The 13,487-nt window shown below is 38.5% G+C and overlaps 1 protein-coding gene across 6 annotated transcripts; it reads left to right on the top strand.

Moving 5' to 3' along the window:
- The first annotated feature begins 1,803 nt into the window (after positions 1-1,803).
- LOC113526914 (A-kinase anchor protein 8-like) lies at positions 1,804-11,940 on the top strand. Of its 6 annotated transcripts, none has more exons than XM_053229820.1 (16): positions 1,804-1,956; positions 3,477-3,627; positions 5,506-5,830; positions 6,464-6,557; positions 6,660-6,709; positions 7,135-7,168; positions 7,261-7,335; positions 7,554-7,603; positions 7,683-7,710; positions 7,801-7,860; positions 7,948-8,053; positions 8,210-8,351; positions 9,078-9,183; positions 9,258-9,388; positions 9,588-9,683; positions 9,891-11,940. In XM_053229820.1, exons 1-16 carry the CDS (start codon positions 1,932-1,934, stop codon positions 10,368-10,370), a joined length of 1,953 nt encoding a protein of 650 aa, XP_053085795.1. In that variant the 5' UTR covers positions 1,804-1,931; the 3' UTR covers positions 10,371-11,940. The 6 variants fall into 6 exon arrangements, with proteins under 6 accessions (XP_053085795.1, XP_053085793.1, XP_053085794.1 ...); XM_053229818.1 differs by having other exon boundaries at positions 1,805-1,956; positions 6,464-6,575; XM_053229819.1 differs by having other exon boundaries at positions 1,806-1,956; positions 6,461-6,557.
- Positions 11,941-13,487: the final 1,547 nt, after the last annotated feature.

Below are 13,487 nucleotides of genomic sequence, written 5' to 3'. Positions count from 1 at the left end.
TCAACCATTGGGTGACTGGACAGTCTGGATGAAAACGATGCAAACGGAAGCAAACATCGAAGGCAGCCAGCCACCGAGCAGACAGATGGAAGCATCTCCTTGGTGTAAGACACACGAAAACATGAAATTTGACATTTTTTTGCAAATTTCAAGTGAGCTTTCAAGTGTCTTGTATTGAGGAGAGGCTTCCATCTGTCCACTGTGCCATAAAGCCCAGATCAGTGGAGTGTTGCAGTGATGGTTGACCTTCTGCAAGTTTCTCCACACATGATCTCTGGAGCTCAACCAGAGTGACCATCGGTTCTTGGTCCCCTCTCTTACCAAGGCCCTTCTAACTCTGATTGCTCAGTCTGGCTAGGCAGCCAGCTTAAGGAAGAGTCCTGGTTGTTCCAAACTTCTTCCGTTTAAGAATTATGGAGGCCACTGTGCTCTTGGGAACCTTCAATGCAGCAGAATTTTTTTTGTAGCCTTCCCCAGATCTGTGCCTCGACACAATCCTATCTCTGAGCTCTGCAGGGTCTTTCACCTCATGGCTTTGGTTTTTGCTCTGATATGTATTTCCACCTCATATAGACAAGTGTATGGGCTTGCTTTCTCCCATAGACAGCTCTCTGGTCTTCATGTTGGTTTATCCTTTTTAAAAACAAATGCAGCCAAAACCCAGAGCTCAAACCGAAAGTAGACATTAAACTTGAACAAAAGGGTGGGTTCAAACAAAAGGTGCCATGTTAAAGTTGTGTAACACGTCTAGATGTAAATATCAGGAAATGAAAGCTGAAATTCTGATCTATCGTCTCATATTCATCGTTTGATCTCAAACCCAAATCTGTTCGGTGTAGAGCAAAAACAGAAGAATTGGCCTTGCTGTTCCAATACTTTTGGAGGGGACTGCATTTTTTGCACTTGTCTCACACTGTTGTGCATTTTTATTCAATTCAATTCAATTTTATTTGTATAGTGCTTTTAACAATGAACATCTCAAAGCAGCTTTACAGAATATAAGAAACAAAAACATTCAAACAGTCCTAGATGTTAGACAGAATTATCCCTAGTGAGCAAGCCTGAGGCGACTGAGGCGACTGTGGTGAGGAAAAACTCCCTTAGATGATATGAGGAAGAAACCTTGAGAGGAACCAGACTCATCCTCATCTGGGTGACACTGGAGAGTGTGATATGAACAATGTCCTTTCTGTATTTATTTATAGTCATGTAGGTTGTTGTCTTCCTCAAAGTCCTCAAAGTCCACATAGGGTTGGCAGCGTTGCTTTGAACACCCAAATCCTCACGAGGCAGAGACCAGCTGGAGCAGGTCCATCTCTGGATGCCTCAGGATCCTCATAGGGTTGGCCTTGTCTACTGGAGCTGGCACAATCTCTATGTGCCTTGGGATGGGTAGAAGAAGGGAAACAAGTGGAAAGGAACTGGATTATATAATCCAGTTTACTGTGCTATTGCATACACATTGCATAAATGTGTAATTTATGCAATATTTTATTCAAATATTTACTTGATTTTAATTTTAAATAATTTAAATATGCATCTTGTGCACACTATAATTGTAAAAAATAATGTATTTGCATTTTTCATATTTTTTATTCCATAAATTAATAAAGAAAACAATTACTGTTATTTAGAAATTATTCAAATGATTAACTCTTATCAAAAATGAAAATAAAATTATTTCTCACTGAATTCAGTGTTTAGAGAAAGCTTTTTGTGGAAGCATGGATAAGGTGGCGCTGTGGCACAGTCTGAGCTCAACTCTGCAGAAGAACAAAACGACGAAGAAGAAGTTGGAGGCGGAAGAAGAAAGAGGCAAAGTAGTAGTAGTAGTAGTAGTAGTAGTAGTGGTAGCAGAAGCAGAAGAAGAAGAAGAAGCATCAGCAGCTTGTTTTCATTTACTGGGAGGTTTCAGTTTGGACTTATTCGGTATGGCTGATTCTGGATCCGGTTCAGGTAATTAATTTAGCTATAAAATTAATTTAGTCATCTTTTTAAATAAAATGTATGTCTATATGAGTCATTTAGCCTTGAAAAAGACTATATAAGCACATAAATCAGCATAGTGTTAGCTATGCTGGGTTTTGGGTCATGTTTTCAGTTTTTTATGATTAGGTTTTGTTTGTTTCTCTGAGGATGCTCATAAGGCTAGCATCCATAACATGACATAACAGCTCATATGTGTTCAGTACAGGTGCATAAGCTTTAAACTTGACCCAATGTTTAGGTTTACAATCAGTTGTAACAGAATTAAAAGATTGGGCAGGTCTGTGGAGAAATAGTCATAATTTACAAACCTATATACCATTAATCAGGTCACTTTGTAGGTGTGCAATTAATGACTGTTGCATTGCACATTAGTATTGGCACCCCTCTGCCTCATCCTTCAATGGACAAGGACCACCATGCTGTTTATTCTTAGTACATGTGTGTGTTGTAGTAAAGTCCACACTACCCATTATCTATCCCAGGTTTTGCTACATCCTCCTCCACTCATGTTTGTTGTTACACTGGACTCCACACTCTCAGATCAATCACACATTAAAAACATTACCAAGACAGATTTCTTTCACCTTAGGAACATTGCCAGGCTTCGTCCCTCCCTTTCCCCCTCTTCAGCAGAGACGCTTATCCATGCTTTTGTTATCTCCAGCCTCGTCTACTGCAGTGCTCTTCTTTACAGTCCTCGAGTGCAGGGTCTTAACAAGCTACAGTACATGTGAAACACAGCTGCTAGGGTTCTCACCTACACAAGACCATGGGAATGCATTACACACCCATGCTTCCCTGTTCCCTTCCCTATACAGTACAGGATACTTCTTCTGGTCTTTAAGTCTCTGCATGGTGACAGTGTCACTTACTTATCTAACCTCCTTCTCCTGTACACACCTGTTCACTTAGATCCTCTAACACTCACCTGGGTGCTGTCCCGTCTTCTTGCGTCTGCACTGCAGGAGACAGGACTTTCAGTGTCGCTGCCCCTAAACTGCCCCTCTCCGTCTCCATCTCCGTCTCCATCTCCAACATTTCAACTGCATTTGTTCACACCAAATGACTTTTGCACTCTTACAATCTTATTGTGCTCTTTATTGTTGAGTCTGCTGAGTTTTAATCTCATGGTTTTGTATACACATATGTATTCATTTCATGGGGAATGAGGAAACATGCTAAATAAAATCACTGTGCAAGTAAATAGATAAACTTGACGCTTGTGCATTTTGATACGAGATACATGACAGTGGTAGGAATGTTGATACTTAGAAAACAAATGATCGCTTGTCACTTTGTTGATTGTTAGTGTGAGCGTAGGGTTAAGGCTGGTTAAATAGTCTTGATGTGGAGCACTGCAACCCACACATGCTGTCATGGTGTTTAATATGATGCATCGTGTCTCCAACATCACCTTAAACTCATGAAGACATATCCAAAAGGTTTTGTGAATTAAAGGTGTTCTGCACCTACTTGCCTGTTCTCAGGAACAGGAAGCCACAACCGGTTCAACTGCTTGGACTCCGTGTCTCCTCACTCGTCTATGAGGACGAATACAGATGACGTCATCGCCAAAATCAACCAGCAAATTAACATGATCAAGGAGGGAGCTAAGAAAGAAAGAAGTCGCAGTGACAGGTAATGCTGTTTTTGCTGTTTTGATTTACTTTTGCCAGGAACAAGGAACATTTCTCAGGGTTAGGGTACATTTTCCTTCCACTGTGTCAGAAGAAGCGATGAGATGACTTGAAGTGACTTGAAATTGTCACATGTAACCACAGTGTTAGTTAGTCTTAGTCTTCCACAGCTAGCTAGGACATGTTGCCTAAATTAACAAATAAAGAAAACAAAATAGGCTTGTCTAATGGTGTTTTTCATCATTTGTTGACAAGATAAAAAAATATTGACAGTTAAAACCTCCATGACCCATGACAATATACATTACTCCATGCACCTAAGTTATTTTGCCTGCTGTTCTGATATATTGGCTTAGAGTCACTGGATCCATTTTTGGCACATATTTGGTAAAGTTTGTCCTCTCAGCTTGTGTTATACTCAATTATTTGTATTTTTATCATATCAGAGTCTTGACATCTTACAGCTCTATCTCTTAAGTTCAGGATTCACTATACAATGTTTACATTCGTAACAGATTAATTTACTTACTGCATACTTACTGTAGTATGAATATGTCATCCAACTTAAAGCTTATTACTGAACCAAATTTGTACATAAACGCATTTTCCTGTTACTAGAAAATGGGGACAACAAAACCAAACAAACCAATCAATCTCACCCACTTGCTTTAAGGCTCCACCAGTTACAGCTCAGTGTTTTTCCTCCTCTGCACTGTTGTGGTAGTTCTTCAAATTTGCATTGTATAGACCCTTGTGCTTCTGCAATATTTGCTTTACATATGATGCATTCTAAAGCTCATAACCTGGAGTTTCTGCCCGACTAAGAACCCGAAAGGAACGCCTCCTCAACTTCAGAAACTCAGGAAGCTCTCCTTAAACCTGAGTTCAGCACATGTTCTCAGATCAACATTAAATAAATTAGCACTTCAGTTACTTTTAAATGAGATTAATGTAAAGTAAATATGACTAAACTCACTATTCAAATACAGTAGTTAGCTAAATCTATAATACAACTGTAGGGGTTTGAGAAGTTCTTGAAAATGAAATGAAAAAAATGAAAGTTCTTGCTCAGCATTATCAGTAATTAGCTGGTTGCTAGTCCATGAGATTTTGGTGCTCAGCAGAGCAAACAAAATACAAGCTTTCATGTGGGCATCAATAATCTTTCCCAGTTTGTAGCTTGAATGTATGGAGGCCGAAATATTGATGGTAATACCATGCAGTTAACAGTAGAATGGCATGAAAAAAAAAAAAAACAGAATTTAACAAAATATACCAAGCTGTCACACTATATGGCCAAAAGCGTGTGGACACCTGACCATCACACCTGTATGTGCTTCTTCCCCAAGCTGTTGCCACAAAGGTGGAAACACAGAAATGTCTTTGTATGCTTTAGCATTATAGTTTCCCTTCACTGGAACTGAAGACATGGTGTGTGAAGGTTGGAGTGGAAGAACTCGAGTGTCCTGCACAGAGCCCTGACCTCAACCCCACTGAAGACCTTTGGGATGAACTGGAACACCGACTGAACCCCAGACCTCCTCGACATCCCAACATCAGCGCCTGACCTCACTAATGCTCTTGTAGCTGAATGAACACAAATCCCCACAGCCACGCTCCAACATCTAGTGGAAAGCTTCCCAGAAGAGTGGAGCTCATTATAACAGCAAACACAGAGGGAATAAATCTGAAATGGGTTGTTCAACAGGCACATATGGGTGTGATGGTTGGGGTGCACATACTTATGGTTACATAGTCTATAAATGGTGGAGAGCTTAATATGATTTTTACCGACTTTTATGAGAGAGAAAAAGTAAGACTGGAAATTTCATTTCTGAAGTTTCATTTCTGCTTGCTCTGCGCCTCTCTCTATATGCAGGTTCACATTTCCAAACCCTGAGCGTTTCTACAAATCAGATGAATTTGTTAGCGATGAAATGTCTCAGCATGGAAGCATAGACTTTGTTGCACTGGATGTACTCAAAGATGGTGATGGCTGTAGTGATGCCGAAGCTACAAAAATGCAGCAATCGTCAGCGTTCGTCAGTAGGAGGAAGGTGAAAGCTAAGTTAAGGAAACGCCGACGGAAAGCTCTGAAGGCTGCAGCAAAAGCCCTGGCGCAGGGCCTCAGTAACAGTAACGTGGTAACAGTACATGGCATAGCTGACTCAACAGCTGAGAGGATGCATAAGAGCTTCTGTTCTGTAAGTATTTTTCTGGAATTTTTTAATTAATCTAAACCATCTTAAGTAAAAGAATTGGACACGTAAGAAACTATTTTAGTTCTAAATATAATTTATTGCGGCTAAAGTGTGACACAAGATAAAAGTATCCAAGATAATAGTAATATGTTTTGTGTTACTTTCACTTTACTGAAGCTGAACTTTGAAATGGAGCTTTTTTTTTTTAATTTAGAAATGATTGCTTAGCGAAAAGAAATTCTGGGACAAAATCTGGAAATACACTAATTCAATAGGTACAAAAACTTGACTTTATCACCAGAGTGGACCATGTACCCCTCAAACAAAAAGTCCAGCCGGTATAGCCAGACCTGATCCACTCTACTACCTGGGCAGAGACAAACCAAAACCCTGGACTTTTTATATAGAGTCATGGAGACGTGTCTCGATGTGTTTCCAGCTGGAAAAGTTAGTTATTAAGTGTGTCTTTTTCAAGGAGTTGGATCAGGTCTACCTCTACCCCCTGGACATTTGATTCTGAAGTGAGAACTATCTTATTTGGACACTACACATGAGCATTACAGGTGTGTGTTTTGAAAAGATGCACCATGGCTTATGGTGTGTGGATCAACATGTGGATGTGGTATTAAACAGCAGGATAAACCTGAACAAGAAGGGAAGAAGAGGAAGGAGAGTCCGACTGCAGCCGATGAGCCAGAGTTTAAAATGGTCAAGACTGAGTCCATAGGAGGTGACGAGACCAGCGATGGTATTGAACCTCTGTCGTAGTCTTTTACTTTCTTTCTATTTTATCTTATTCACAGTTTCTCAATTTGTTTTGTATTTTTAAAAGATTCATCAATTGAGATGGAGGCGTCTGAGAGAGCTGCAATTCTTGTAACTGTAAGTTTAACGTTTTCTTTCCCCTTCATTTTTTGGTTTTAGTAGAATTGCCTTAAAACTGGTTGGAAAGTTTAGCTTTAATACAATTGTCTTGATGTACTAGATGGACACCTCATCTGTATTACAGTTGGGTTTTTCAGCATGCATACCTCAGATGTTCTAGCAGTGCTGTTGAATTTATCTATCAAAATAGAAGAATATTGTTTGTCGACATTTTGAGATGAAGTATCAGTCCTCATTTTGGGATGAGTTGACCAAAGTTTAAGGAATCAAATGAACAGTCTTGAGGTATAAAAACAGAGTTTACAGAAATGCAAGCTCATGCATAAATTGCTATACAACTGCAACATACGTACCAAATTAACAAAATTGTGTCACTGTTCAAATACTTATGGACCTGAGTGTAAATATGTGCCTCCCTCCAGGCCTCCAACCCAGGAGCTGAAGGACAAAGTAGTGGTGAGCATCCATCATCTTCCCGTTATTGCTATTGTTATTGCTTCCTATTATAGTTACTGTACCACATCTATTGCTCTGTGTTTTGTGCACAGTTTTGTCTATTGAAGAGGAGCTTACTCAGCTTAAAATGAAGCTTCAGAAAAAGAAGGTTCCACTCTCCATCAGTGGTACTACCCTGGACCTTCTGTCCCTTATTAGACAGAAGTTTCCAGATTTAGCAGCTAGCTGAATTAATATTTTGCCCAATATATCCATAGATATGCATTTAAAACCATTCGATGCATTAGTTCCAAAAAGTGTGCTTGCGTTTAGAAGGATTCATGAACAGGACTATTATATAATTTTTTTTTTTTTTTTAGTGAATATCTTCTTTTTTGCTGTCTAGATGCAGGAAGTCACACTGAGGAGAACAATGAGGATTTAACTTCTATCCCAGTAGGTTTAAACTGTGTCACACTTTTGGAAGTGTGATTATTGCTACTATGTGCTGACTCATATGTCTTTCTCTGCTCAGGCCTCCAAAGCAGCAGCTGAAGGGCAAAGTATTAGTTATTCTTATCTCCTTATTCCTCTGTGCATATATCCATGTACCTTATTTATTAAGCCACTGATTCCGCTCTATTTTTCTACAGTTTTCTTTACAAAAGTGGATTTTGCTCAACAAAAGCAGTTGGAGGCGAAGACCGACCATGGTATAGCACTCTTACCTAAAACTCTTTAGCGATAACAGATACGTGATGTGCCTGTGTAGATTTAATGAACCCATACAATTTCTGTAGTGATGAATTCTACAGAGCAGCAGGGCAGACAAACTCAGACTCATGAAGGCACACAGAGGAAGCAGGGCTGCTTTTGGAGACCAGGAATGAAGATCACAGCCCAGAGGTCAGATCCAGCTCCAGAATCTCATAAAAACATGCATTATCTTGAACAAGGTTAATTACTTGCAGTACATAAACAAAAGTGTGCAGTTCTGTACCGTCTGTGTTGATATTAAATGTTCTGATTGGCCGTTTCTCCTGTTTGTCACATGGTCACCAGGGTAGCTTTTGTATGTTCAGTGTGCAAGTTCCACTCATTCTACAGAAGCAACATGGCAGCCCACCTGGAGAGCAAATTCCACAAAGATCACTTCAAGTTCCTGTCAGAGCACCTCTCTGAACCGACAGTGGACTTCCTGCAGGTACAACCCTACTCACAATGACCAGGGAGCAACACGGCTGTTTTGACAGTCAAAATGCCACCATTTCAAATAGATATGTAGATATGTAATTTTTATCAGCACAGACGGGTTAATAACACAAACGTGGTGCTGAATGACCAGATTGTGATTGGCATAGAGACTGAATAACAAAACGTATGCTGGTCAAGTCTTGTTTGATACCTGATGGCCTGCTATTTATAGTACAACTGACTTCTGCCAAACAGCAAATAAATAAAAATGAAAAACATTTGTGTAGGTCTGGCGTATAATCCAAGGACATCATGGATCTTTGCAGTAAGATGCAATGTAAAGTTATTCTATGCCAAATGATTTCAAAATTTATATGCAATATGAAAGACATGATCTTGCATGGCATAGGAACCATCTCAGACTTTGAAGGGTTAATTAACATTCCAGCTTCTGATTATTAAGATAGTAAATTCATAACATGTTTTCAAGGCAGTGAGTTAATTTATGAATAAGTTTAACTAGTCTAGCCAACTGTTGCCCTACTGTACTATCAGTGTAACACACTGGTCCGATCTTGATGGTCAACCAAGAGTCAGTAGAACATTTAAAACGACATTACTGTTCTATAATACATTGTCTAGTCACAGGTACCTAGAGACAGTGAGGATGTTTGTGTGTTTGCATTATGACGTACCACTGTTTGCTTGATTTTTGTGCACGTTTGTGTATGTACAGACTCATTTCAGTAATAAGCATAAGAGCGTTGAGGATTTCATTAATCAGATACCGAATCACCGTGCTGCCATCTGTCAGCTGTATGAAGATCGGGACCTGACTCGAGGTTTCTGACTAAGTTTTTTCCTTCTCTGCATTTGATTCATATGCTGTATGTTGACTTATTGAATGTGTGTGTAGATATCGATATGGAGCACTTCATGAGGAAGGCAGAAGCAGCTCACTGTCTAGCGTGTGATGAATATATCCCCATGCAGCGTTACTTAATTCAGCAACACCTCAAGTCCTCTGATCATAACCACAACTGCAAGGTATATCCACAAACACACACACACACACACACACACCCCATTTTTAAAATAAATAAGCAACCTAATGCAGCACATCATTAAAATCTACAGAGCATCAGTATGTGTGTGATTTGTTGCTCTGCTTTCCGTTTCGCTTTATGATGGTTTATAAACTTCTTCTGATTGAGTCTAATTGTATATGTTTCACATGCCTTTGAAGATTATGATGGAACAATCTAAAAATACAGGGCTGTCCATTGCCCAGAACATCCTCAGTCACAGATTCACCCACAAGAAACTGAAGCTCTACCTTAAAGTGAGTTTTTTTTTTTTTTTTTTTTAAATAATTTGTCAGCATTTTGTACCTTGTCTTATGCATGCTTAGTGTAAATTTTAGACTTATACAACCATATCTTAGTTGGGCTCCAAACCATGTTGGTGAATATCACTTATTGTCAATACACATTTCTTTCTGCATGTATGAACAGCAGACCCTCAGTTGTGCTAACCATAAATTTTCCAGAACTCCGTGGTGACGGGTGGGCCTGAAGTGAAACCGGAAGAGGCATGGACAATAGGGCAAAGGTCAGTTCCAGATGCAGAAGCAGATATGATGAAGCAAGAGGCGGAGACATTCTGTGAACAGGTGATCCAGGCTTCAGAGGCAGTAGGTGATAGGAAAGACGAAGAGGTGGAGCCATTCTGTGGATCGACGATCCAAGCTGCAGAGACAGTAGGAGATAGGAAAGACCAAGAGGTGGAGCCATTGTCTGAAGGGGTGGTCCCAGCTGCAGAGGCAGAAAAGAATGGGACGGAGCAACAGGCAGAGCCAATGTGTGAAAGGATGGTTCCAGCTGCAGAGAAAATAAGGAATGAGGATGTACGAGAGAAACCTGAAAAACATAACCTGACTGAATTGCTTTTTGACTTGCTGGATGAAGAGGACGACGTGGAAGGAGTGGAGTTGGGAGAGGAAGAACTGGGAGAAAATGACTACATTTAGGAGGCAAAAACTTTGACCTCTGTGACCCTTTATTAGTCTCTTAGCTATTCTCTGCAGATTCTGTTGCCTGGAGCAAGTCGAACTCGTGGATCTCATGGAAGTTTAATAGATTTTATGTACGTCTGTAACATTTATGAATTATAACTACACACTTTTTTCTCTTTACATGAACACTTTTCCACCAAGACAGTGCTGCTGCCAAATCTGATAGCTTCCAGCACTTTCCCACCAGCAGTTTGTCCTAGGCATACACTGGGGTCTGGACCCCAGGAACAGTGACATCGCTGGCATGGGGGTGGTGCCCTTTTGTCAGTGACAGTTCAGGCAACAAGACGTGAACAGTGCTAATGGTTTTGAAAATTATTATTAAAAAAGGTTAAATATTATAACAGTGGATACGTGCTCTGAGCAGGACACAAACCATTTTATAAGCAATAGCAAAATATCTTTGTGTTGTGAATGAAAGAATCATGTTGGAATTGTAAAATCTGTTCTTAATACCAGAAATACTACTTATTTTTGTGCTGTGCATGAGTAAATTCATTCTGCTGAGCACATAGTAGTTTGGCTCACAAACCGGTAGAAACGTGCCCTGGTTTTCTTAGAGGATGATTCTGTATAACTGGACGAAAACAACTGTAGCTCCATCTAGAACCTGAGTTCCTGTTTTTCTCAGCACAGAGTTTGGTGTCACTCCATATCAGCAGTATGAATTTTTTATTGCGCTAATGGAAAAAGTGAGTCTGATTATACAAGATGGAGGCCCCTATCAATCATGCGCTGGTGTTCAGCTTCACTGAAGAGTTTAGTGCATGTTTGTAGATGACAGGAAGTCTCACTTCAAGCAAAGGTCTAAGAGAGAGTTTTGTTTGGTATATTAGCCTTGTAGCTTTTGTGCTATACACTGTAACTTTACTCATCCAATCAGACTCAGCTGATTGACTACATTTGGAGCAGGTGAACGGAACATTGTGTGCGTTTAGTTTTTTGTTGTTAATAAGCCAGTTGTTAATAAGCTAGTCTGCTGTATAATGTGTTTTTTACTCAGCAGTTTTATGAGAATTTATTTAGTTTTTCATTGAAGTTAATCAGAAACACAAGAAATTCAAACAAAAACACCTGAATCACACCTAATGTATGAGGGTTGTGGTATGAATACAGATGTTATAGAAGTGGGATAAAAAGAATGTCTGGAGTAAATAATGATTTCTGCACTATTTGTAAGCAATATCCAGAAATGATAGTTGATGAAATTCATGCATGTGATGATTTACAATGAAAATTAGTGACTACTCAGTTTCTGATTGGTGGTTGGTGATGTCAATGTTTGCTGACTGCTTCAAATGTTACTTTAGTAAACCTGGAGACATGGGGCCAGTAAGCCAGGTTTGGCCTCTAGGTGGCACTACAGTGTTATATGGGTCACAGCTCAATGTTGCTAAAAGTTTATCTGAATCAGTGCCATCTGGTCGTCAGTTTGGATCCAGACTTCCAAATAATGTTCCCAACACTGCACCTTCCTGATTTTGGATTTTATGTTACATAGAAAATAAACAAATCTTTGACCAAACCCAAGATGTGCTGTTTACAGAAACATATTTCTGTGATGCAGTAAACTAGCTGTAGAAATGAGTTTTGTCTGTTTTCTCCTCATCACCACCCAGGGAAGTTTATTAAATGGGGAAAAAACAAATACATCATAATCCTTTAATTATGAAATATATGTAATCTGAATATGTTTCATTAAAATATGTTTAATCCAGACTTAGGTTGTTGAATCTAACGTATTTTCGACATTACATCAGGTGCTTGGATGTCAACACTTGATACTACTCCTAGTACTAATACTACTAATAATATTAATAATAATAGTAAGAGTTTTATTTCTCTCAGGCTACATCTTGGTTCCCGTAACTTTTTGTGCAATAGGAAAGAAAGGTGTATCAAATTATTTTTGTGTCATATTTCATTGAAGACAAAATGTCTTACTTTTAAAATAAGATTGTGATTTTTTTTCTCAATTTAGAAACAGATGACAAGTTCCAAATAGTAATAAAAAATAAGAATTACAGAGATACAATCCATAAAGACAAAAACAAAAGAACAAAACCCCCTATTATGCAATGTTTATGAAAGCATAATACATTTTAAGTGTTTTTTTTTTTTTTTTTTTAGATCTTGTTATTCACCAATCTAGTAACTTAAAATCTATTTTAAAAAAGATTACATTCGTGGATTGTTGTGAAAAATGTGCGTTTATGTATTTATTATTATGACAAAATGGATGAATGCCGCCATTTTGTATCTTTCCTATGTTAATCGTTTCAGCCAATCAGGTAAAACTAGCAGAAAACGCCTGATGTCTTTGGTCCAATCACAGCAAGGAGGCTGGTGTTTGACAGTGAAGTTGACCAATAAGATTGTAGAACGATAGCCCGCCCCCTTCTTGGCAAGATTTTACCTCAGACAGTGCAGAGATCCACTTTTTCATTTTACACTAGAAAACGAAGCAGGACAGGTTAGTTATTTTTATTTTTATTTTCCTCACTTAAACACCGCTAGCTTTTATTCAGCAAAGCTCTTTAAAGTGAAGTTTTTTTTTCGCTGAAACAAAGAAGGTGATTTTAGCAGCTTGAGTTAGCTAGCATCGTTAGCATCGTTAGCTAATTAACGTCAGCTTTATGTTTAAGTCGCAGTAAGCTCAACAACTCTCCTTTTCTCTCATAAAAGTATAATAATAGTGTTTAAACAGCTTTTAACTGTTGCTATGATCTGTAACTCTTGCTAACATGCTAGTTAGCTAGCTAGCTAATGTGTGCCGACAGCTGGTTTATCTTAGCATGAAGCTAAAAATGGCGCCAAACCAATTCAAATTCAAATTTTACTGGTCACACATACAACCATACACAGAAAAATATCAAAATATGATCTATTTACATATATGATAGAATTTTCGATAATACTAATATCATAATCATTATTACCTCATCATTATAATATAATTAATTATATAAAAATATGATTAGTTCATATATACATATATATATATATATATATATATATATATATATATATATATATATATATATATATATATATATAAAATTCGATTGCCGA

This window comes from Pangasianodon hypophthalmus, chromosome 26, assembly GCF_027358585.1.
Source record: "Pangasianodon hypophthalmus isolate fPanHyp1 chromosome 26, fPanHyp1.pri, whole genome shotgun sequence".
Taxonomy (NCBI): domain Eukaryota; kingdom Metazoa; phylum Chordata; class Actinopteri; order Siluriformes; family Pangasiidae; genus Pangasianodon; species Pangasianodon hypophthalmus.
This window is presented reverse-complemented; position numbering and strand designations above follow the sequence as displayed.

Bases quoted from the DNA above. Each gene is read 5' to 3' on its own strand.
- LOC113526914 (XM_053229817.1), top strand. From the start codon at position 1,932: ATGGCTGATTCTGGATCCGGTTCAG. The intron at 5,831-6,460 runs GTAAGTATTTTT...GGTATTAAACAG, and splicing joins TGCATAAGAGCTTCTGTTCT to CAGGATAAACCTGAACAAGA. The intron at 9,184-9,257 runs GTTTCTGACTAA...ATGTGTGTGTAG, and splicing joins AGATCGGGACCTGACTCGAG to ATATCGATATGGAGCACTTC.